This window comes from Cydia pomonella, chromosome 4 (assembly GCF_033807575.1).
Source record: "Cydia pomonella isolate Wapato2018A chromosome 4, ilCydPomo1, whole genome shotgun sequence".
Classification (NCBI taxonomy): Eukaryota; Metazoa; Arthropoda; class Insecta; order Lepidoptera; family Tortricidae; genus Cydia; species Cydia pomonella.
In genome coordinates, this window is record NC_084706.1 from 4,629,204 (window position 1) to 4,656,295 (window position 27,092).

The 27,092-nt window shown below is 37.9% G+C and overlaps 2 protein-coding genes across 2 annotated transcripts in view; both read left to right on the plus strand.

The window, feature by feature from the left end:
* The window catches only part of LOC133516887 (paired mesoderm homeobox protein 2A-like), a 51,645-nt gene extending 33,971 nt beyond the window's left edge, over positions 1 to 17,674 (plus strand). Inside the window, exons 3-4 of the mRNA XM_061849914.1 lie at positions 8,804 to 9,017; positions 14,525 to 17,674. Coding sequence (XP_061705898.1) covers positions 8,804 to 9,017; positions 14,525 to 14,727 — 417 coding nt within the window. The 3' untranslated portion in view covers positions 14,728 to 17,674. The remainder of the gene's footprint in view (positions 1 to 8,803; positions 9,018 to 14,524) is intronic.
* A 5,721-nt stretch (positions 17,675 to 23,395) lies between these two features.
* On the plus strand, positions 23,396 to 25,492 carry LOC133516888 (muscle-specific protein 20). The gene is made up of 4 exons (XM_061849915.1): positions 23,396 to 23,554; positions 23,943 to 24,154; positions 24,460 to 24,580; positions 25,015 to 25,492. The coding sequence occupies exons 1-4, from the start codon at positions 23,525 to 23,527 to the stop codon at positions 25,204 to 25,206; spliced, it is 555 nt and encodes a 184-aa protein (XP_061705899.1). The 5' UTR covers positions 23,396 to 23,524; the 3' UTR covers positions 25,207 to 25,492.
* Positions 25,493 to 27,092: the final 1,600 nt, after the last annotated feature.

The window sequence follows — 27,092 nt, forward strand, 5'->3', positions numbered from 1 at the left end:
TTTTAATTAGCCAGCTTCACCGATTGAATTAAGTACATTGTTAAATAAAATATAGGTATTATTTTAGACCTGTCACAGTAGATCCCTTATTCTGTTTTACGACACCGAACGAAGATATAAGATTGGCCCTGTTTGAGTCGGCAGCTAGACGGCAATAAAATATTTAAATACTTTGTTTTAGATTATGTGTGTCCCGCACTGTACATACGTATATATTACCTATACCACGAAGGTACCTACGGTGCGGTGCGCAACGTACAAGTGGACACAGAAAATAATAACAGAACTCTGACTTGATAGGCGGCGAATAGGCTCCTACAAGAGAAACACTTACCTGTGACATGACAAAAAATTGCCGATTGCTACTTAGTAGGGCGATATTTTGTCTAGAAAGTCTTCTAGAAATCTACTTGCATCATGTCATCTCGGATATGGTGAGTATGGTATCAATGCATTCAGTTTGATGTCCTGAATGCAAATATGTGAGATGACAAGTGCAAAAATGGAGGTAGTAGTTACTGTGACGTCATTAAGTACTGACATATTAGTACTGCCGCTAAGTTTATTACTTTTTTCTTTTAAACATACCATGTGGGGTACCAAATGTAAGGGCTTTGTGAGTAGATTATTAATTTATAACATACAATAACATTTTCACGACTTGGTCTAACAAATGATTAGAAGATTAGTGCCTATAAACAGAGAATCCGCCTAGCGGTTCGCCGACAATGAATATCAGGCCGATCCTAATTTTAGTTATTAGATCTGTTTCTATGTTACTGAACTGTCAGTGTCAAAACTTAAACTAGAATTGACCTGTAAGTTAAACCTACTACTTATAACATTTTCGCAAATTAAAATCTTTCACAGAAGTGCGAATAGACCAGTTTTAGCATTCGCATTTGTGTGATATAATATTTTCTGCGGCGCAGAGGCCAGGCCCGGGGCTTCAGTCAATATTTGCGAGCCCGGGCCGGGCTAATGAATACAATTAGATCATTCCGCGCGGCCTCCCGGCCTCCGAGCGCCCCCAACGTGTCAAGACGAGCCTCTGCACATAGCGCTAGTTGGCATCGCAAACATCGCCAACCTGTTACGCGGCGTATGGTGGAAAATTCTAGTGTTATCTAATTAGAGCACCCTGGCGTGACGGGCAGTCGGGATTTTCAGTAAATTAATACCGTCCTAAATCATTGTTATCTAGAGTTCCATTGATTCTTATAAATTGTATTAAAGCGAGCTTTCATCGATTATCAAGTTTCACAGCATATTTTTACCATGCCCGAAATTCCCGAGTAGGCAATTTTGCCGGGTGGCCTAATGTTTGCTTTCCAAGCTTTGGCTAACACTTTCCTTTGATGTTCCGGCCCTATTTCTCATCTAGTCAAGTATTTTTTCGACTGCAAACACTTTGTAGTTACAATATACGCTTACCGATAGATCAGAAACTTTTATCTACCCTCTAAATAAATTATCTACTCTTATTATGTACAGGTACAGTATAAGTAGTATATTCAGAGGTGAAATATGACAAACAACTATCCCAATGGCTGATCATGTAAATGCAACCATGACGCTTCAAGTAACGTCCTCTCTGATTTTTTCCGCTGCGTTTGGCACACTCCAAGCATTTTTTACATCCACGAGCCAAATAGTATGCTGAACACATGACGCTCCCCTGCTCGCCTAATTCAATGACAAATGATCTGCGAGAAATGATTTTCCAATTTTATTATTCGGCGTATGTAGAAATTTGTGGGGTAGTTTGCTGAAAGATAAATAAGACGGGGACGTAGCGAGCGCACTGGATGTTTTAGTTTTAGAACATTTATTGGAAAATCAAAGATGAAGTTGTCAGTGTAAGTTTGCGAGTGGCCTGGCCGCGGTCCTGGCGGAGCAAAGCCGAGCTGCTGAATATATTAGCTGTTGTTTGGTGTTTGCTCGCCACGACAGCGCCACATGGCGCAGGACCGTGTTTATTTTAATACTCAGTCATTGTCGCTCGTCTGTTTGCCGAGGGAACTGTATTAAACTACCCCTTGCGGGTTTGTGAGAGGTGGTTGACGCTAGATAAACGGTACGAGCGTAGATCTCTCATTTGTTTTTGCGAAAATATTCTACTGTTATCCGGTACTCGGGTACCTACTATTTATTGCCTCCACAAACATCTTGTTGTGTTAATGAATTGAACTTGCTTGTTATAGCCACTATGGTGAAAAATAACAACGTAATAATCATACAACAACTGTAGGTAATGATCACCTAACCTCAATTGAATTAATTGTTTTGGGATTATCAGGTTAAAATAAAGTTTTTTACAAAGTAAGGATTAATTACGTAAAACTGGAGATGTACATACATATACTACATCTACTTTATATACAAAAATGACACACGACACAAAATAAAGCGAACCAGGTACTATATGGACTGCTTATTAAAGGTTTAATGACGAATAAATAACTATATATTTCATTAAAATTCAGAAATTTAACATGTAATGTACTTACCTCAATATAACTGATGTCATTAGTTTATCGCAGTTAGAAATAAGCTTTAAACCTACTATAACTTATTATACTTAGTAGTTATTACTGTAAATACACACAGTATGAGGTTCTTCAAAAAAGGAGTAGGTATACAGATTTTTAAAGGGTCGGCAACGCGCATGTAACACCTCTGGAGTTGCAGGCGTCCATATGCTACGGTGACTGCTTACCATCAGGCGGACCGTGTGCTTGCTTGCCACCGTCGTGGTATAAAAAAAATTTAATTCAATGGTTCATGTGTTGAATTGGGCACTCGACGCGGCTTTATCACTATAGATCAAATATAGCCACTTGAACACCATGTTGATATATTGTTGGGCTCAAGTGAATGAGGCAATAAGAGTCCATCATAACACTTTAATCATAATGTGATGGGCCTTATCAGTTAATGTGCAGTGAGACGGCATCTGCAGGCGTGTGCATCTCGCGTTTAATTACATTACTCGTCGCCCCGCACCGCGCCGTTCGGTTCATTTGCAAAGTGCATTTCGATGCTCCGCTCGATTGTTCCGACTCGCGCTTAATTGCCCACCCGTTATTTATTATTGACATTTGCTTGTATATTTACTCGTATTTATTGGTCGCCATTCATTTACGTATTTTACTACTCCACTAAAATAAATCGTTAATCAATAATAGTAACAGTATTGGTGAGGTGAACATTTTTAGCAAATGCTCGCATAGATTTTTTTTATGTGGATGGAATGAGGAAAACGTAAATGAAATTTACGCAATAAATATTTATTCAAGAAGCACGCATCGTATTCGATAAACATCTCGGTAAACAAACACATCGGCGGACGTGTATTTGCCCCGGGCCGCGCTCGGCTTGACTCCTTGGCAATCCTACTGCCATCGTATCGGTACTCATTTGTATTGGCGGTAGCTCTTGTATTATTTGTTTGTTTGCGGATGCCACATGGGTAGCGAGAGCTTTGATTTTTTCCAATTCGGAAATAATGTCGGGGTGCCCGGGGCGATCGGCCGGCATGCAGGATCGAAGCCAATCAGGCGCGGTATGTTCGTTAGCCGCGCGGCGACTCGCTTGTTAACCCTGGCACGTACGTGGGACCTTTCCACTTCGTAGCACTGATTTTCTCTTAGACGGATTCGACGATATAATCAACCTCGACCATCTTCGAGTTCATTTGCTGAACAAATGTTCTGCAAATATTTTTCAGTGATATTGACTTATACTGCAGTGTTGTGGCTTTCTATAATTGTATTACCGACGTATATACGCATGCCAAACATGGACTTTTACCGATAAGGTAAAAATAAAATAATCACATGCCAGCAAGGAATGATATATAAGACACAGCACAATAAGAGCAAAAATAAAAACAATCGATGCTCTTGCCCAAGCAAGGAAATTAAAATGGAGATGGGGTGGACACGTGGCGCGTCTGAAGGACCGCAGATGGACAAAAACTGTTACATCGTGGAAAGGGCCTGATGGTAAGCGCCGATAAGGAAAACCAACTGCACGCTGGGATGAAGACATTAAAAAAGTTGCCGAGCCTAACTGGCAAAAAACTGCTCAGGACAGAGAATAATGGCTAGCTTTGGAGGAGGCCTTCACCTAAGGGGTTCCTGCTTATCAGACTAAGATTAAATATACAAAAAATAAAACCAAATTAATTAAAATAACTAACATAAATTAACCAAACATGTAACAAATAGTAGGAAATAAAAGACTTTTTATTTTTTTTATTTAATATTATAAGTGTAGGAATAAGTTTACTCCTTAACTAATCGAACGAGCGAGCGAAGCGAAGTTCTTACATTCAACTTGGAACACACGGCTGGCTAGGGGCACGCCCGGCATTTCGATGTTTTAAGATGAGCTATCAGAGGATAGTTTGATGCACAATAACTTAAGTGAATTTATTCTAATTTAAATGAAATTGGGTAAACGCGTAGTTGAGGGCACTATATTTTAGTCATTAAATTATGAGCAGGCTCGGACAAGGAGTTATGAAGCTAGAAGAGCCTAGAAGGCCAAAAAGCTATTTATTTCTGGTCACCTTATTTGCAAGAAAGTATGGTCGAGTTGGGTATCTAATGAAAGTGCTCGATTTACACATTTATAATTATTTTTTAATTTACGATTATGAAATAATTAGCAAGATAAAAACGAAATAAAATAAACATAATGTAGGTATTTGACATTTCACAAGATAGATTACGGCTTACCGTCCTCCTAGCCTAGTCGGTAGTGGCCCTGCCTACGAAACACGAGGTCCCGGGTTCGAATCCTGGTAAGGGCATTTATTTATGTGTTCATCACAAATATTTCTTCATGAGTTTATGTTTTCTATGTATTTAAGTACAATTTATCTATATCTATATTATCTATCTATTATATATATCGCGGTCTAGTACCCTCAACACAAGCCTTATTGAGCTTATTGTGGGGCTAGGTCGATTTGCGTAAGATTGTCTCATAATATTATTTATTTATTTAATAAATCGCACCCGGTTTTCGATCCTTTGCCGACTAAGCAGGTGCATTCAATCAAAGTTCAATCTTTTTGGCGAACCGCAGTACCCTCAGTTCGAGGCGAACTACTAGTAATTATAATAAATAAATTAAAATAATAAATTGGGTCATTATAATTATTACACTATGATTATAAATCATTTCGCTTAAGACACTAATATCTGAAGAGACATATTCCATTGGGCCAGTGTCAAATTGCAGTCATACTCGTAGTAAGTGTTGCGCGCGGGCGGCAGTGCAGTGTCCATCTGCGATGCTGGATCGACAGAAAAGCTTAACAACATAGGTAACACAAACATTCGCTAGCTTCTTTAGAAAAGAGACAGGACTTGATCTAGCGCATCTCCAGATGTTGTAGCTGTCTATCAGAGTGCCGTGGCACTGGCACCTAACCTAAACTGCACCAATTACTCATATAATTCCATTAAGTATGATTTAATGTTAATGCTTCACTCCCATGTTTTGCAAGGGCAATTTCAAGCCATCTATACTGCGACTCCCAAAATTGCAAAAAAAAAGACAGTTGATTACATCGTTTAATTTTTATGAGACAGACACTATTTCTAGGAGTTCTGGGTTCAGCCCGAGTTAAATCTTTCAGTATGACCGACCTATGTACCAAAGTAAACATTGCCAGATGAAAAACCGACGAAGGTATTTATCTATCACCAGACCTGTGTTTACAAATACAAATCTGTAACAACCTTGAGTGCTAGCTGTATTTTTTTACAAACCTTCAATAGATAGATAAGTGTGAAATGGTTTCTAGAATATATCCGAGTAGGTCATTAACGTTGTCGCGATCACTGCCAAGGGTACGTCAGGCAAGTGGGTGGTATTATGAAGTATCTGGTAATATTTCATTCCTTCTGATCTTTGACGGCCAGTGCCTATAATGTGTAAAACTGTGTGAAATAATATTCATGTTTATGAAAGTTTAAGTATAATAACAAAATTCTGAAATTGATGTTTTCTTAAAAATTCTGTGGGTAAGTCAATATCAATGTCTGGAGATAGATATGTTTGTTGATCAAAATAGATTAACGAATTTGAGTGAAATTGGATAAACAGGAAGCTTACGAGTATAACCTGGATTGAACCATACTATATAGATTTTATTCATTGAACCATAAGCGATAAAAGTCTGTAAGGGAATAGGGACTGTGAACAGGGTCACAGAAATATAAAGATAAGTTGTACAGGCTACAATTTAATGACTTTTACGGGGGAAAAGTCGCGAGCTGAGGTTAGTACCAAAATTTCTCATCTTTTAATCAAATTTTTACCGAATATTTAAGGGGCAGCTTAGAGAAACTCAAGGCATCTTCTAAAACAACGAGTTTTATTGATTGAGATTGTACTAATAGGAATTAAGAGCTCTGGGTTTCCTCGCATTTTAGTCTAACGTTAAATGAAGAAATGAGTATAAACGCGAGCAAACATCATCAGTACGGAGATGAACAAATAGAGCGCGTATGATTGTGCTCGCTCGGCGCCCAGTTTTTATCACGGCCCAATCAGCGCCCGTGGCAGTTGCAATTATCTCTCGCACCAAATCGAATTATGATCAATTCGGATTGGCTCGAATTCGAACGAATATAAAACGGTTTGCATTAAAATTTGGCGCGCGATGCATGGGATGCGTTCCCATTAGTCGGGTCGAGTTTGTTTGTTTATCCGAACCCACGTACGTTCCGGACGTTTTTATTACTTTTTTTTATTCCCCTTTTTGTTTATGTTTCTTTTGCGTCATCGACGTTCAGTCAGGTAATCAATGTGTTTGAGGACAGTCAATTACTAATCGATACGTGCGGCTTTGGCTTCTCAGCAGGCTAATTTACATATTTGTACGGGAGCACTAGGTTTGATATTATTTTATTTACGAGTATACATTTAATACACAGGCACAGTTTTTATGCCTGAGGATAGGAACGAAATGATACTTCACGGTGTTTTTTTTTTAATTAAGTTAATTTCATAGGTGCATTCCCGAGTTTAAATTAAGTAACTTTCTGAAAGAAAGCGGTATTCGTATTAACTCCATTTTTGGAAATAATTAATGATTTATTTTTATCCGATAAGGCGTCTACGAGCGTGTACACTTGCTTTAGGGTCTTTTTACATATTACATGTTTATTAGTGGTAAGTATGAGTTTATACATTTGCTACTAAAAGCAAATACATGCTATCTCGATATATCAAATGTCATCGATATGTCATAGTTTTCGATTGTTTGGTGGGTTTAAATATGATGTCCGTGTTACAACAACGCTATTAATTACTTTTTACAAAAAAGAAATAACTGTTTGGGGATTTTGGGGACAATGTTACACAAATAGACCTAGTCCCAAACTAAGCAAAGCTTGTACTATGGGAACTAGGCGATAAATATATACTTAGTTACATAGAAAACACCTATGACTCAGGAAGAAATATTTGTGTTCATCACATAAATAAATGCCCTTACCGGGATTCGAACCCGGGACCATGAGCTTTATCGGCAGGGTCACTACCCACTAGGCCAGACCGATCGTCAACTATGCCATTTATTTTCCTTAAATATACTTAGCCATACCCCGAAGTTAACGGAGTTAAAAAATACAACCGTGTATATCAGGTAGCAAATTATAATTATAGATATATATCATGTAAAAGCTTGTAGTTAGATTAATACTTAACTTGTGATCTTCCACAAAATTTTCGTCAAGAGGCAAATATATGTGCAATTAGGTACTAAAAATGTATACATATGTTCCGCAAGGCGGTGTGCTATCATCTTTATTCTTTTCCATATTTATTAATTCTATTACTTCAAAATTTCACCTTCATGCCGATGATCTCCAGATATATAGGCAGGGAGTAATTGGCAATCTTCCTTGCGTCGTAGAAAGCACGAATGATGACTTGGACTACGCATTCTGAAATGGAGTACAAGTCATGGTCTGAAAGTGAATCCTTCGAAAACTCAAGTCATCATCATTGGCAGTAGCAAACAATTCCCAGAGTAGATCTTGCGAATCTTCCCCCCATATACTTTGACGGTACCCAGATTCCATTTTCACACCAGGTGAAAAATCTTGCTATTATTATGAACGGCTCCTTATCTTGGGTGCCTGAAGTGGATGAGGTTAGTAGGAAGGTGTTTGCTGCTGTTGGTTCTCTTAGGCGACTACGTAATTTCTTGCCGATCACCACCAAAATTGCACTTGCTCAATCTCTTCTTCTTCCGATCCTCGATTACGCCTACATATCTTATCTTGATCTCACAGAAGAGCAACTAAATAAGCTTGAGCGAATACAAAATCTCTGCACCCGGTTTATATTTGGATTACGTAAATTTGACCACGTTTCTCATTTTCGCATAGGACTTAAGTGGCTCCCAATCCATTTTCGTCATCGAAAGACATATATACAAAACACGAACCCTGACAGCACCCTTAATGAGTTCAACGTTTTCACTGCCCAGCAACACTACGTGCAGGTACTACGCCGTAGACCGTGGAAATATTTTCCCGTTATATGCTAAACATTTTCCGTAGATGTTGTTTATATTTTTAAAAATAAATTAACCTATCATCAAGTCCACCGCCTGGCCTACACACATGAAACAAATAATGTGAAAATATAAAAGATGACCGAGGTCAAACTTATTTATTCTTGCCTTGTAAATCGTTGACATTCATGTTACACAAACAATGCAAAAGTCATCCAATTATCTCATGAAAAATAACACCGTCAACTTCATTTTCAGGTATGGTTCCAGAACCGTCGGGCGAAGTTCCGCAAGCAGGAGCGGTTAGCGCAGCAAAAGGCAGGCGAGGCCCCAGTGAAGGCGGAGGGCAAGCGCGACAAGCCGGCGTCGCCGGCGGTGTCGCCGCACCCGCCGCCGGCGCCCGCGCCGCAGCCGGCACACCATGCCCTGCCGCACCTCTCCCCGCCCGACCTCAAGCCTATCACGTCAGCAGGTAAATATTTTTGTACGTGTCAAACAAATTACTTCATATTAAAACATAGTATCCGCTAAGCGTATAGTAGACTACGTTAGTCTATAGCATGTGTTCCCCCCTGTGTTAGCCACAGAGGGATATGCTATAAATGTCGTTTCGTTTGTACAAAACTCCTATCATACACTCCTATTTCTAGCAAAGAACGAATAGGAAGGAAGAGCTGGAAAGTCTGTGACTGGAAAATACTGGACGCTACCCGCACAAAAATCGTAGTTACTTTCGCATTTATACTCTGGCAAGTATGTATTACAGCCACCATCAATGTAGCGTATAGAATAATGCGCCAAAAGTATCTGCCACAATGTAAAAGCTTTACAAATAGAGAAACGAGTACATATCTGTTTTCTATGTACATATTTGATAGTGTAGATACTTTCGACTAGTATTCTCGTCCGCTGCTGTATCTACTTGCTCGTATTTATCGAGTTTTGGTTGTTTAGCAAAGGCCTAGGCAGGGTGTCTAGGTATTTACGTCAACGTTCCAAGCACAGAATGTGGTGATAGTTAAATGTGTTTATGTAGCCATATTGTGTACGTCATGGTGACCGAACATTTATTTTTACACGATAATCTTGGCGTTGGTGCGATGGGACGATGAAAAATGTATATTTTTTTAATATCGAAGCGCTTTTCGTAACAGCACTCGCACGGAGAGACTTGCCAACAATAAATTGCTGTGAGCATGGCCCTAATTATAAACTTTGTGGGTAACTATACCAACTTTAACCGCATATTATTCTAGGCGGTATTACCAGTAAAACAGTAAAAATGTTATTAGCCATTCTAATTACCTACATACTCGTAATTACCTTGATTTGATAGACACTCTTTGTATAATCGGAATCCTATTAATACCTTTCTAGTGTGGATTTCGCGTGATATTCAGGCAATGGTGTGATATTCACAGCTCGCATCTTTATTCATTTTGTTCACGTGTCATAAGTGATATCCAAAATTATATTGCCTAAAAGAAAGAGTGAATATAAAACTGATGAATATGAGAAGAAGCTATTGCAGCTTGCAAGGAAAATTCAAAAACGCCGTCAACCTCCGTCGGCGTCCTCGTCTCTCACCACCTCTCCACCCTACTCCAGCCAGATTTCGTTACTAGATTTTCTGTTCATTAGCATTTTGTAAACAACGCCTTAGGTCGTAGGTTATAAAGGTAGGATTTTTAACTTATTATATTATCTTTGAAAATAACATCTTTATTCCAACTTTTCCATAGGCTTTTCATCGGGTACTTACACAAATCTCTGTTTTGACATTTGCTGGGACGTCAGTTATCTGCAAACATGACCGTGTAACCTGCATCGACACATCAAAAAAAAAAGCTAAATATTATAACTTTAAATTTAGGATTACACAAAACAAAGCTGTTTTTTGCCTACATGATACCATACGATACATAACTTTTTTACTTATATTGCCCACCATGTATATAGTCTTCACTAAAATATCAGTAGTTAATTATTATCTTTCTTCTGTGTAACTACTTACATTCAAATTGTTTTTTAAGAGCAGAGGCGGAATTTGTACCAATCTGTCAACATTTGAACAGACATCCGTGCGCATTCCAACCTCCCATGTTCCATTCGTAACCAGATCACAAGAAAAGCAAGTCAACGGTAATTTAATTTTCAATCACACTTGCTCGAAAAAGATCATGCAGGTACTGAAAGACAAAGGCATGTATTGTTCCCACGAGAGTTATGGATTATATAAAAAAAAACAACGGGTTGTACTCTGGGAGTGCCGGCAGAAGTGAAAACTTGAGTATTAACGTTGTGCATTTTTGATATTTTGGAATGGTTAGAGAATAATTTTGCTGGAATTGCTTTAATTAGTACTATCATTTATGTGGTAAAATACAATATTCATTTATTGCGCTATCGCACACAAACAGAACAATTTATATTACATCAAAAATTTAACACTTCAGAACTATTACAATTATTTAACATTAAAAAGTTTATCTCTCAGAAAAATCAACTTCCATCCATAATTTCAACAACTCTACTCTACTGGCTTCAATGACATTGTAACGATCGATTTCGAAGCTATAACTCTGAAGTTATTGTTTTTTGAAGTGAAAACTTCTTTAGCGGCGCTGTGTGGCACTTTATGTGATGGGGAAAAAGTGTTAAACTCGCTACAGGTTACAGACTCGAGACAGGGTGATGGAAGTTGATTTTTCTGAGTCATAAACTTTTTAATGTTAAATAATTGTAATAGTTCTGAAGTGTTAAATTTTTAATGTAATATAAATTGTCATGTTTGTGTACGATAGCACAATAAATATTGAAATAACGAATATTGTATTTTACCACATAAATGATAGTGTTTATGTTAAAACACTTTAAATTTGATAATTTTAGAGACGTTTAAAATATTTTTACTGAAGTTTCAATCGTGGCTGAATGAATAACCTAACCTGTCAAAGAATGACAATATGCCGAATGTTAGAAACGTCGCCGTATTGAAGAATCATTTCCAATAATTTAAGAAAAAAAGAAATATTTTTTTCGCAAGTGTGATGAATTGTGTTGATGCAATTGTGTATAAGTCCGGTGAGCACATTTATTACACAAATAAATAACTTTTGCACACCAAAATACTACTTTTTTTGTGTACTTACAAATCATATAATGAGACAAACTAGTAGAGTTAGATTTGTCTTGGTCTGACTCTAGAATTTTGCCTAAAGTAGCGAAAGCTTAAAACGCTGGTTCAAGCCTAGCTTCCGCCACAGGATGCTTTTGTCGTTATTTTTTGGTATGTTGACATAATTATGCTACAAATAATAAATTCGCTAAAACACGACTTACACTTTAAAACTTTTATTAAACCTAAAGTATTTTGAACATTTAACGAGTTAACAGTGCTAGAATTTAGAATTAATGTAAGAACTTCGACATTTACGATGTAGCGACAGAATGTACGGATGTTATGTTACTTAACTCTTAACACGTGCGTGTATACGCACCTAGCCGCCGCCATATAATCCAAGTTATTAGAGATTCTGTAAATATCATGACATTTGACATAAACATTTAAGTAAAATACATATCTACCTATAAGTATGCCTGGTACTACTTTTCGTTAATAGAAGTTGTAATACAAAGAAATTAGACCGAGAAGTTAAACATACAAAACTTTTGTTTTTTGATTGTTGTAGCAACTAAAACTAGTTTCAGGCATAGAGATATTTACGTAAATTTTAATGCTAAGTTTAATGTTATTTCAGCATGTCGTTTTATAATGAGTAAAAACCGTAATTTCGATTGTAGGGAACCGGCCTTTTGGCGGCAATTTCGTTTAACTCTTAAAAACTAATTCAAGTTGGAATTTAGGTTTTGAGTGCTTGTATTACTTAAATGGTTATTGCCACTTATTTAGTGTACCTAAATATGAAATTAAGTAGTTAAATTAATGTATAAGAGCACAGTAATTATTATTCATGTTTAGTTTTCTTGGAAACATAATTATCATCCACCAAAATATATTTGTATTTTATATGATATGTGTAATTTGCTTTATTTATTACAACAGTTCAGCGCACCTATTAAATATTGAGACCCAGCTTTGTCTTTCATTAGTAATAAGTTATTTGATCTTAGCTGAATAAAATATGTGGGTGTGTACAAAACACGCAACATGCTAAGGATAAGATGTTACAAACATGTTGTTTTAATAACGGAGTTATTATTGGCTAGCGGCCCCGTGTATTTTTGTACCAACAACTGAAATCTCTCAAATGTTGCATTGATCGAAATTATAGCATAGTGAGTCATTCTTACATTCCCGACGCGATCACGAAGTGTGCTATTTTGGGGAGTCGCAGGCTGCGTGGGCGGCCACAACAAGGCTGCTTTCGACAAATACACGCGTCATGTTTAATTCTAATAAGCGGCTTATAAATAGAATTATTACCTCTTTTTATTGTGACAAAGGAATCTAGGTCAAGTTTAAAAATGCCCATGACCGTGCTTTACTCGACATCAGAATATTTTACTAGTGAAATTTCTGCTCGTAGGTACGTACTTAATTGCATTGATCTGTTATTACCAAATTATTATTCACTAAAATAAAGATGAAGATAAGTAATTAAAACAAACTGGAGCACGAATGGTGGCTAGTTCTAAAAATATACTAAGAGATCTATGAGTGTTACTTCTTGTTGCGGAATTCTTTTTAAACCAATAGATCGAGTCGTTAAACGTTGTGAATGGAACACACAAAACTTACTTTTAGTGCAGCTGGAGCCTTACCCTTTTTAGAACACTTCGAAAACACGCGGTCACTGGGCCACTGACACTAAAAAATAAGTACTTAATAATTCGACTACGAGTATTACAATATACATTAGAAGTGGGAGAGTTCCACTATTTAACCTACCAAAGGCAGGGTCCCCTCACTAGTTTAGCCCGGGAACCGACGCAGTATCTATACCGGGGTGTGGCTGCTGCATGCATAACAACTTCTTGGAGCCACTAGTGAGAGTATGGGACGCAATCAGTTGAGAACCAGCGCCTTCAATAGGCCGGTTGCTGGCGCTACAGATACGACCCACAACACCCCCACACAATGGTAAAAATTTAAGAACATTTTAGCTATGATTATTAAATACTCATATATACCATTGTGGGCCGGTGGTGGGATCAACCCCAGGTTTTTCAAGGATGATTTATAAGTGCTAAATGGGTATAATTCTCTGCCACTAACGTACATAAATATTATTAAGTAGTTATGTTTAGCGACTGCGGCCGTGTGCATGGTTTTTGCGTGGCCATCGTATCAGGCTTTATGGGCCGGTGCCGCGCGGTAATGGCGGACTTGCGGCCACATTAATCACATTAGGGCCACCCACCGCCCGCGCCAGATTTTCACTTCGGCTCATTTGCGCTAATTGTGCGCGCGATTGTCACTCAGGCCTGAATAAACAACGGAGCCGCGCGCAAGGATTAGGTGATTAGTGCTTAATTGGGTTACCGCGATTATTTCATGTTCACCCGACGGCTGCAGTCTGATTTCATATTCGAACAGATTTTGTATGAGTTCTGGCGGTTTGTGATGTTGCCATTTGGATAAGTTATGATGATGCGAGTTCCGTTGCATTTGAGATTTTAAATATGAATATTTCAAAGACCAATAAATTTTATTGTTTTGATGCAGAATGTAGTAAGAATAAATACTTAAGACTCGTTATTGGGGTTACACTTAATTTAAACTTGTACTTATTCGAGAGCGCCCACAAATTGTGAGCTATCGCTTTTGTATCAAATAAGAGAGTTAACGTAAAATATTTCGCAAACAATACATACCTATTTATTATATAAATTCAAATTTTATTGTGCGTTGCATTGTCACAGGACATGCCTCCTACTACTTGCCTCCACCTTTTGGCATCCATAGACACTTATATTTTTACAAATGTTATAATACAATACGTTTCTGTTTTACAGCAAACAAATTATGTGAAGAGCTGAACGGTATCGGAGGGGGCGCGGGCGGGGGCGGCGCGGCGGCGGGCGGCGGCAAGTGGGCCGGCGGCTGCGGGCTGCTGCGCCAGCCCTCGGGCTTCCCGCTGCTCAGCGTGGCCCCGCCGAACTACCTGCTCTCCGACCACCTCGGCCCGCTAGCCAAAACGAACAATCATCTTTTCTAATGGCCGTACCGTTGCCCCGGCGCCGCCCGCGACGCAACCGCGCTGTACACTAACCCACATTCTTACTAACATTCCACGTGATATGACACTCTTCCAATATTAGAAGTGAAAATTAGATTCAAACGATTTGTGACTTGTGACGAAACTCGAAGTGAAAACAATTTCAAGTGCCAAAAGTTTGTGTCCATTAAATAATATTGCAATAATAAACTTATAAAACGAATTTTAGATTTATTTATCGTAAGAAAGCAAGTACTGTTCATCTACATAAACAAGGATGTATGATATTACAGATTTAGTATATAAGTAGGGTAAGTAGCTAACGTTATATAGAATAATACAATTTTATGTGATAATGACTGTAAATAAACATTCCAATCGCAAAACAATGTATACGTTTGTGAAGTATACCTTTTGTATTGTATAAGAAACTAAAGATTATGGATGTTGTGTTTTAATGTATTTTTGTTAAGTACCTGTATTACCTATCCATTTGATAAAAAATTGTCAAAAATAGACGAGTAAGCAACGAGTTAGAGACTCGATGGTAAAGTCACTCCTTGATACTAAAAGTGCGATGCTAGAAGCAAAAGCTAAGCGTAAGAAACTTGGTCTTATTTGTATTATTGTTATATTCAATACTGCAATTTAATTGTGTTATTCTCGTCACCAACAAATCTAGTCAAAACAAATGCACAAACTTATACGATAGATTTTTGTTTTCTGTAATTTAAGTATATTTATTTGATACTATCTTGAAATTATTATTATGCGTACTTTTAAGAGCTGGAGTAAAGTGACAGATGACGTAGGATTCGTAGGAAACACTTTGTTATCAGGCACATTCTTTTTGGCGTAAACCTAGATATTAATGAGTTTAAATTTTAACTATGGAAATGTATTTCCAAAAATTTACAATTATAGTCAACTCGAAGTACTACTGTAAAGTAGGTAATTTAATAGATCAAATTAGTTCTCCTTAAAACTGGAAAGTATATGAAAGAACGGCGCGCAAACGTCTATTTACTCCAGATATTTAAAACACGACTGTGTAGGGACAAATGGGATAAAGTTTTGTCAATTAATTCTCAAAAAGCTCCAATTTATAGAGGTCGATTAGGGTCGATTTTCCTCTTTGAGCTTCGATCGTGGGGTTCTCACTCCCCTGGATGAGATTTGGAGGTATTTTTTTTCAATCTAGCGCTCATTTCAACAGCTTAAAAATGTACATCTAACACTGATAATGCCCTATACATTTCTGAGTCATTAAGTAACGACGGTACATAACATCAATATTTACTTGTAGGACCAGCAATATATAGTGAATTGTAAATATTAGGTCATTACCTATGAAATTGGCGTTTTGTATGGAGAACTTTAACGAAATTCGATTTTTCATACAATGAATTTTGCGGATTATTTTGTGATGGCATTTTCAAATCAAATTTTTTTGCCAGTAATCAGAGACATTTTTAAGGCACATTTTCTATCTCATATTTTTTTTAAATATGTCCCTTCAGAAATATATAAGTCACTTAAATACTCGAGCCGGCAGCACATGAAAAGAGCTGTTTTCAGGGCGGTATTGTGAATACATAAAACAATAAAAGCAGCAAATAATTGTATGTAAAATCGTTATTATGTAGCGCACAAATGAAATTAAAAAATACTTCGAAGTTACTATTAAAATAAATTAACTATGACATGACTAATACTTATGAACAAAAACGCCAATTTCATAGGTAATGACCCAATATCAGGTAACAACTGTCAGGGTTGTGAAACAGGGGCGGGCAAGTGCGAAAGTCTCATTGTTTTAAATACGAGTGGGTCATCGAATATAATTATTTTACTATACTTATTTATATACATCAGAACAAACAAGTGCTATATAATAAACTTCATATTGTCATAATAAATTAACATTTATAGTAGCATTCCCAAACTTTGTCATTGCAAAATCTGTGCAGAGTTAGCGTGGTTCGAATCTAGTCTTTACTGCCGCTTTAAACTCATAGTAAGGGCACCAAACACATCCTTTTGTATATTAGTAATTTAAGAAGCTCGGCCAGAATTCAGTCCCTTATAATGATTTCCCGTAACTAGAATATATTTGACCTCGGTAACACCTTTATATTGAACACAAAATGTTTAAATTGAGTATTCTTAGATTAACAAAAGTATATTTGCAGTTTCAGTAATGTTCTGGCTGCGTAGCCAATGTGCCAATCGTTAACGCTCCGTGGCGTAGCGTAGTCATCTCTATCTATCACTCTTTCATATTAGTGCGACAGTGTCACTTGCGTTTCATTCGCTACGGAGCGTTAACGATTGACTTGTTGGCTACGCGCCTTGTCGTCTTTACTAGAAAAGATGGGCACCAAGATTAGAATAGTCCTAAATTCCCTTGCCCAGGCCACGTAGCCAACGTGCCAATTGTTAACGCTCCGTAGCGTAGCATAGTTATATATCGCTCATATAACAGTTCCGTTTCGTTCGCTACGGAGCGACACGATTGGCACGTTGGCTACGCGGGCTGGGGACCCAACGGTGGCATGAGATCTAAGCTTGGTGAGATCTGATTAGAAAATCTATAAAAATATTGAATTGACTGAAATGGTATAACGTTGAGGAATGATAATGTATATATTGTTTTAAATATAAAAATGGTGTAATTAAATGTGTAATATAGAAAGTAACAAGAACCATTATGATTTAAAAATAAACAATTGTTGTGTAATCATATGGGTTGCCGGAGTGTATGTAATATTTGATGAGTTTGTGGAGGGTGTTTTAATAAAGAGAGTAAAATTGGAAAATTCACTTTTATTTATATCAGTCACATTTTTTTGGAAACAAAAATAAGAAGTTAAGCAGGACCCAAAGTTGCAAATATACACTAACGGCCAGATTTGAACATTAAGAAATGTCAAAATTTTCCTAAATATCTTTAGAATTTTCCTAGATATCTCTAATAGTAGTAGTTTGATGGGGCCGTAAAAACATTCACTTTTTTGCAGCTCTCTTTAAATACATGTTATAAGAGAAATACATTTAACTACACTACACTTATCGTAAGGTACTACAATTACACGTATGATTTTTTGAAATATTAGTTTTTTAAACATGTTTATAATTATTGAGAGAAAAAGAGACAAAGCAAAACAGGTGCACTGTGTTATAGTTTTTCTTATAACAACTAACGAGATCACTACACAATATTATGTAGTAAGCTACGGCCAAGGTAAGGTAAGGCCTTAGTAAGGGCTTAAGCTTGTCTATTTTCAAAATTGTGTACTTTTATAAGTGTGAATTGGTTAATTTTTTTCATCCATACGGTGCAGAAGTCCGCGAGTGCGCTCGCCGGTGTGGCTCGAGTCTAGGATGGCTGGACGGCGACCGAGGCGAAGGATCAACGACAACGGCGATATGGAGAACATCTTGTACAATAATACAGAAGCCGTCATAAACCATTTTACATTGAATATTTTTGATTTGTGTTCTTAAGTAGTGAACGGAAAATAAATGTTTATTGGCTGGAATTGAGACGGGTTTCGCCGTGACCAGGTGAACTGGGTATAGCCTATACGGCCACATTCACTGACGTCTATACGTTACTTAAATTCTGTATAATATCTTGCTTGCGCTTCTATGCCAGTTAGGAGCGAAATGCATAGAAAGTAAGCACTAAATCTGTGAAAGTAAGTTACGTAGAGATCTCGGTCATTGTAGGTATTGGTCGCTTTTTCATTCGTTTTCATAAATCTGCTTTAAAATTAGTGCGCAACTATTTTATTTACACCATAAATATTTTTGCTAATTGTCTAGCAAATCTTATTTAGAAACTAGTAAGAGGTTTAAAAAAGCGTCTTTAGTATGAAAAGAAAGTGCCAATCAAGAAAATGTCTGCCTTGTATATGACAGCTGTTTAATTTTTCTAATAAATATATCTGTGTGTGTGTGTCTTGTATTATGAATTGTGAACCAGAAGAGCAAAACACACACACATATTGGTGTGAGCGTATAAGCTCATACCAATAAAGTTGGCTAAGATTATTTTGAACACCTCGTTCGCTTAGCACCTGCTACAGGATACATATTCAACAGAATATCAATAACACAAATATTATATGTGTAAATAGCAATATGATTATTACAATAACAGTTTTTAATGATTCACGGTTAGTTTCACTAGACTGAAATCGACCGGGATATGGACCGTGATAAACTTTTATATTGTTTTTGAGCTCCTGATATTACCAGTGAACAAGATGCATGTATGTATGCAATGTTTAATATTTGACTGACAATTTTTAATCATTATGCCGATTTGCCTATATTTTCTACGTATCTGCTATAAAAAGATATTTTCCTCCCGCGAGCGGAAAGCTTTCATGACGGGCGTTGATAAGTCTGACGCGTCGTTGATAGGCTGATTTACGACGGATAAGGGTTAGCGCGTTCTGCGCATTCTAGTACTATTTATTCATATCTACACATTATTCAATCCTTACCAAGAAAAAGATTTATAATTCTTAATAAATTCTTATACACTCTTAATATGGGGTATTTAAGTACCATACAGTATATCTCCCACCATTGTGAGGTTTTAAATGCAGGGCTCGATTCTACTCACAAAATTAAGCTACTTTTAGTATGGGACCAACCCGGGGATCACGAAAATTTTTGCAATTTCGTGGTTGGTCCCAAAATAAAAGTAGCTCAGTGTAGCAAGTAGAATCGAGCCTGTATTTTAAAGCCATGGGGCACACACCTTGATATTTGTTCTTATGAGTACCCGATATTTCATGCCATTTTCACGGAGTTACTGATGTGCTGCGAATTTAATTATGCTCTACCCACACACCATAGCTATCTACCCTCTGACGGGTTCGCTTGTTATGCACTACCTACTACCAATGCCATGAAAACGGGACTACGTTTGTATGGAGAAGCAGTCGTCCACTATACTCTTAAGGGCGATGTGTATTGAACCCTCGTGGACGTCAGCCGCTGGTCCATTTGTGGGTTAAGGACGGGACCAAATACGTAAAAAATGCACTCATCGCATCGATAGTTTTGTTAGATGCTATTGTTAATTTTTAAAAAATCGACAGCTTGTTGTACCGCGGTGGAAAGAAGCTGGTCACATTAATATGTATGTTAATTTTTTATCATGGCATTTCCAATTGAAACTTTGTCAGATGATGATTATATGTCACTTGTGAAGATGTCAGATGTTAAATGTTTAAGAAGGGGCTAGCACAAAAATATACTTTTTATGTTGAATTTTTACTCGTTTTAATCAAGGGCAAATGCCATGACATAAATCGGAAACTAGTCTATTTGCCAGGGCAGACAGACTCCACAACTTTAAAATGTTAAACGTGGGTCAATAGAAGAAAATCATGAACACATGTCTAATTTTCTTTCATTCAATTTATATCGTTACCGTACTACCAGCAGTGTTATTTAAGTATAAACTAGCTAGTGACGTAACCGAAGGATCTGACGAGTAAAATTTTAAACAGAAGCATATTTTCTGAGTAATTGAGTCAATAGGTACCTAAAAACTCGCCCTACGGCCATGAGTTCTGTCGCGAGTTTCACGCGGCGCACCTATATCATATGTTTCTTTCTAATTTCCTGGCTTTATGCCCCCTCTTAATGCGTTGGGTGTGAGAGTAGGTAGTATAGAACATTTTAAATGTAGACCTTAGTTTTCTTTTTCTACATATTTGCTTTTCGGGAAGAATCAGCTCATGAAACACAAATACGAGTACATAATAATACGCTGAAATATAAAATAGATATATATTATGTCAGATATCAAAGAATTATAACAATAAAAAATTATAACGAACTGCGGACCGGAGATATAGAAAGGCTTTCCTTGCTCCTTGAAATAATATTTCTGACTCATTAATTTTGCTATTTACTTAAAAACTGTGACTAATAGATTCACAGCGACGTCATGTAAACATTCAAGGCGATAGGTATTTTTATATACCGGTGGCTCATGGTAAGCACGCTAGCGCGTAGGCAACGACACAATGACAAATCATCGAGTTGGAGACGTGTGGGTGGGGCTTTGGGGCTGTCAGCGCTGAATGTATTACCGTATAAGTTAGGTGACAGAAAATCTACTATTTATAATCTCTTCCTCATATTAGCGCTTTTCTAGTGGCATCCACACTGAAAGAAATGTTTGCATAACAGCACAGAATAATAACAGTAAAAAATATTTTATTCTTACTTAAATTCAGTTATTTTTTAATTATTCAATGAGTTTGGCTAATATTTTTTTAAGTGCAATATGACTCTGCTGTATGCTCGGCGACCTTATTCCAAAAACTGCCGTAGGCATCAGTTTTTGCGAACTCGACTGCTTAAGGGATTTCACTTACGACGTCGACGTTCCTCTTCACTAAAGGTCCTTCGGTAAACTTAGGGTTTGCAATCCGGATCCGAAATGTATGAAATTATCCGGATCTAGATAAATATATTCAATATGTACATAGCAAAACAAATGGCTGTTTAGTTAAATAATAAATAAATATCTGGAAGACCGAGCTTTGCTCGGAAAACATATTGAAACTCAAAAATGCGCGTTTTCCCAGAGATATACGAGTACATACGTGTAGGCAAAAAACGGAAGTCGGATGTAACTTGTAAGTTACATTACAACTTTATCGAAAATGGAGTGATAGGATTATTAGTGTTATGTAAGTTATACCAAGCTAAGTTGGCAGTGATTTTAATAGCCCAGGCGGTGCAAGTGTTATTTAAACGTCATAGTCTCGTAGAAGTTTGACGTTTAAAATAACACTTGCACCACCTGGGCTATCAAAATAGCTGCCAACATAGCTTGGTCTACCCTACCTCTACCTTCTTTGTCAAAATAAGTGTAAGAAATACTGCAATCCGTCGTAGTCGGTAGGTTCCATAAACTGATTTTTATTTAATTTAACAACCTAATTCCACCTGTTGACAGCCCGGCCGCGGTAGCATACAATAAATAAATAATAAATAATGTGATCGTAATAAAATGATACCATAAATATACTCGAGCTAGAAGCCTCCAGAAGTAGGATGTCACAATAGTACATTACGATACAAGTGCGAAAAATAGGAAATTCAAAACGAGTGGCGATAGATTTAAACACGTCCAAAGGGAGTGTTTTAAATCGACACGAGTTGCGAATTACCTATTTGCACATGTATCGTACAACGTTTTACAGTACATATGGCCTTTTAAATGTCCGACACAGTAACGTAATATGCTAATTTACGCACTGGTGCGGAAAAGTAGCACCATATGTACTGTAAATAGTATTACTCTTGACTACAAACTTGCATGAATAGATGTTGCATTGCCTTCAAACTGACCGCGCTGAAGGTTCCAGCACTTTAGCGCCAGAGGGCCTACCGCGAACACCAAAGTTCGAAAATTGCGGGCATCTTTCTCTGTCACTCTAATTACGCCTTAATTGGAGTAAAAGAGAAAGACACCCGCAATTTGTGAACTTCGGTGTTGGCAGTAGGCCCTCGGTTCCGATATTTTTTATGTTCGTCGGTACGACGCGCTGACAGATGAATGAAGGTCGCAGTTAAAACTAAACGGCCTTAGCCTTCGTAGTTTTGCTAAATAAATACTCGACACGTTCATGAGCAGTGCAAAGTTACAGTGTTACTCCAACAACTAGAGCTTTGCGTAGATTTCTGACTTTGTATCCCGTTCACAATTTAAACTTGACTTGATAGGTATCACGTTTTCAGAAAACCTACATAATGAATGATGTAACCAGAATATTTGTGTATTTGACAAGTAAAACAAGATGATGTTTGTCACAAAACGATGTCATAAAAGTAGATATTTCTAGATTTTGAGTAAATTCACGAGCTTTCTTATATGGAAAAAGTTTACCTTTTGTTAAAACACCTGTACAGGCAGTATCAAAAGTAGCCACCATTCTCTAACCGCTTAATAAAATTATAAAAAGTCAGAACGGGTAAGTGTGGCATAGGGCTAAGTGTAGCTGGACTTCATTGGGGCCTGTGTAAACATTGATTAGTGTTTATTGAGAGTATACTAGCTAGGTACTTGTGCTTTGTGGCAAATGTATGAACTCGCAATAAACACTAATGAATGTGTAAACACACACTTACCCGTATTGACCTTATGTCTCTTATAAGTACAACAATTATAATGCAACAGATACTTTTGGCTATGAACTGTAGAGATTCATCTCTATTAGGAAAAGTATTCCAGGGTTCCAGGTACTTTAGGCGCGTTGTTTCATCCGCTACTATTGGCGCTGACTGTACATATTTCAAGCATGTACACCTGCACATGTTTTCAGCGAATCATTTTAGTGTAGGTACTACTTAATCATTTGACTTGAACTGACTTGACCTGTTTGCCTATACATCGATGCTTTTCGCAGAAATCATGCGGAAATTATGAAAGCCATATCACCTACTGTAACGGTGTCGGCGTAAAATATTCCTACCCGTAAACTAAACAAAGACCTCAAAATAAAACTGAAGTATAAATACTCCGAAGTTAAAATTATTACATTCCAAATAAAATAATGTGTTGCAAGTGTGATACCAATAAGGTTGTTGAGTCAGAAGTTTATTTCGTTCGATCGGGTTGGGCGGCGCGGGAGTTTTCCAGAAGAAACGTAGCCTGTACGCACTATAAATACGTTGACTCGGCTTACAGGAGTTCAGTTTAGCGGAGATTGCCAACGGCTCGCTACCTCTCAGCAGCACACACACACAACCACACAACATGTCTCTGGAACGCCAAGTCCGCGCTAAGGTCAGCATCATTATTCATACAAACACACTCATACTGGCAAAAAATTATAAAATCAAATCGTTTTTTCCTTTCAAAAATAATAAGTCCACCTATTTTCAGAACACATAATACGGTGAATAAATAAGTCAATTTCATCAAAGTGGCTACTTCAAAAAATTTACGACATTTTCTCACAAGATATATTTTTTATTTACTTCTAGATTTAATCTCACCGTGTTTTTATTATCTACTTACCAGATATCTACTATCGCATTAGATGCCAATTTGGATAACTTTGATACAAGTGCATATTTATTTTATGGACAATCTAAGAATCAGCAACGGGTTAGAGCAAATTTTTGTTAGACCTTCTACTATTTATATATTATCATAATCGTAAACATTTCAGCTCGCTTCCAAGCGTGACCCTGAACGTGAGAAGGAGTGCCAGACCTGGATCGAAACCGTCCTGGGAGCCAAGTTCCCCCCCAACGATGCGTTCGAAGATGTGCTCAAGGACGGCACCGTCCTGTGCCAGCTCATCAACAAGCTGAAACCTGGCGCCGTCCCCAAGATCAACACCTCCGGCGGACAGTTCAAGATGATGGAGAACATCACCAAGTAAGAAAATTATTTTATGACCTGCACTTTCCCAACATTCTACTCATTTTTTTTATTAGAAGCTCACCAGTTCTCGGTCCTAGTCTCACCTGATCATATTCTTTACTATCAGGTAATACATTGCAACAAAATCTTGCCTTTTGAATATTGTAAGTCAATATAAAACTACTCAAGACGAGATTTTTCTTACCATAAATAAAAAGCTTGGAGGGACGGCTTTGACCATCCCGTAATCTCAACAACTCGAGGTATTACGCTCGATATCGTATTGAGAATTTTTTGGCTAATCTGTATTTTTTGTTTAGCTTCCAGGCGGCCATCAAAGCGTACGGTGTCCCCGACATTGACGTATTCCAGACCGTCGACCTTTGGGAGAAGAAGGACATCGCGCAAGTCGTCAGCACACTGTTCGCCCTTGGCCGCGAGGTGAGCATGGAAAACCTTCTCAAACCTTCCAGTGACATCATCCGCAAAGGCGTGATCCGATTATATCACCCTGGATCTATTTAAATACTCAGTGCGAGACCATCAACTACACGACTTAAACATTCAAGTTTATTACTCAGTAATCCATAATCTTGTAAACATATTCTTCCCAAAATAGAAAATTGTATCGCAACGAAACGAATTACTCGATTACAGACTGCTCACCGTAAGATACGGTTAGATCTGAAGTTGGAACATTGCCAATTTCAAAATTTACGACTTTCGTGAAACGTTACCTCAGTTTTCATAAATACCCAAGGCCACGTGGTTGCGTGGAGGCCAAGTGGGGATTCTTTAAGTCTTGTGAAAGTGATATAAAGTCTTGACCGCATTGTGAGTCGGTACCGGTCTAATAATACACGTATTGTTTACAGACCTACAGACACCCCGAGTGGACCGGCCCCAACCTAGGCCCCAAGCCCGCTGACGAGTGCAAGCGCGAGTTCTCCGACGAGGTCCTGAACGCCGGCCAGACCATCGTCGGCCTGCAGGCGGGCTCCAACAAGGGCGCTACCCAAGCCGGACAGAACATTGGAGCCGGCCGCAAGATCCTCCTCGGCAAGTGAGCGCCATCCTTCGAAGGACCAAGTGATATTATTTATAAGCAATCTCATACAAAGATAAGTGTATTTTAGGACGCTATTGTGTGTGTGTAATCTCTTGAAATTGTAGCAGGGTTTTTGCCTTTTATACAAAAACTATAATGCTACTGAAACCATGAATATTCGTTCCAGAATCAAACATATTTTTGTATTACATGCCTAAGTGGTTAGCATAAGTACCTACCTTTGTATTAATTAGTTATTTATTTCCATTTTATTATTTATTTTGTAATAAAAAATGAGAACTTCAGCATCATCTTACTTGACCCAAACTACATCAACCTAACCCAACTAAATATTTGCAATAACAATATACATGATGGATATATACAGTGGATTACTATAATATAACTAGCTTAAATCTAAAATAGGCCCTTAAGGCATTGTACCAATTATTACAGATCAAAAGTTTCGTGTACATACCGAATGAGAATCTCATGCATAGTGAAAAGTACGATTTTTAATTATAACTACGAGTACCCACCTGCATCTTACACCTTTACCTACTTACTCACCTCATTACCTACACACTACGGAACTAAACTCAAACAACATAATCTTTAATACAAAAAAACTATACTTATCAAAACAATTTGAAATATGGCATTTACATCTTCAATTACTTTGCCTCAAGACTAAGAAAAACTTTTGTCTTAAAGGCGTTCCATTCTGGTCTTCATGAACAGTTCCATTTTACCAAATAGCCCTATCTAAATGCAAATGCTTGGTTTTTAGATAAGTCCAGAATTGTACTGGAAAAACTAGCATACTTAGAGAAAAGATTATATTTTAATATCCAAAAACAAAGAAATAAACAAACATAATTAAAGTTATTAAGTACTTAAACTAAAGATAAAAAATTTGGCCCAAATCGCCGTCAATGGGCAAGGTGCCTAGAAGGCTGGCCGTATTTCCACGCTGTATGGCGATATATTTATACGCTCACCCGTCACCCGAGGCCTCTATTAGGCGCGCCGACAAATCTTTATAAAGCCGACGCGCATTTGGCCCCCATGGTCCCAAGGTTTCAACGCAGGCACCAGTGTCATTCCGACGGGTCGCTTGCCATCGTCCCTGGCTAGACCGCTAGGCTCAAGTACTGCCGGCACTCTGGCACGAACAAGGGCCCGACGGATGACATCACTGATACTGGCGTGGTGGGGAATTCTTCCAGCGCTTTGGACGCACGAGAGGCCATGTTGGCCTAGGATGTCCACCATGCCGCCGCATTGACAGCGATATGGCTGGTTAGTTAATGCCCCTAAACGTGAGCTAGCTGCCAGGCGGAAGGTGGTGTCATACAAAAAAGTGCCAATATTTGGAGAGGGTAGTGCCTGCAGCCACAGACCCGACTCCCACTCCGCAGTCGCAAGGAGACGATCTCGGTCTGTCGAACTAGTTGACGTATCTAAAAGGTTTTTCCGTACTTGTTGACAGAGCGGCTCGTCTCATTGCTTCTGCGAGCAAGGATTGGCAGGCGGATCCGTGTTAGGGCAGGTTATAGACCAAACGTTCTTGGCCTCGGAGCAGTGTGCGGCCTCCATAGATCCAATGGAGGAATCTAATATTTTCCCTATAAGGCTCGGAGCACCATTCACCGAGGACAAGAACGCAGGTAGAGCAACACAGGAAATTTTGCGGATACCCAGAAAATATTGATTCTAAATTATATGTATATCTACCAACCTACAATCTTACACTTACACATCGTATTTACCTACACACTCCGGAACTTAACTCAAACTTGAATAAAAAAAAACGACTTCTCAGAACAGTTTGAAATGCATTTTATATTATTCAATTAGCCTCAACACATAGGTTTAAAACTTTTTTAGATAAGTACAGATCCA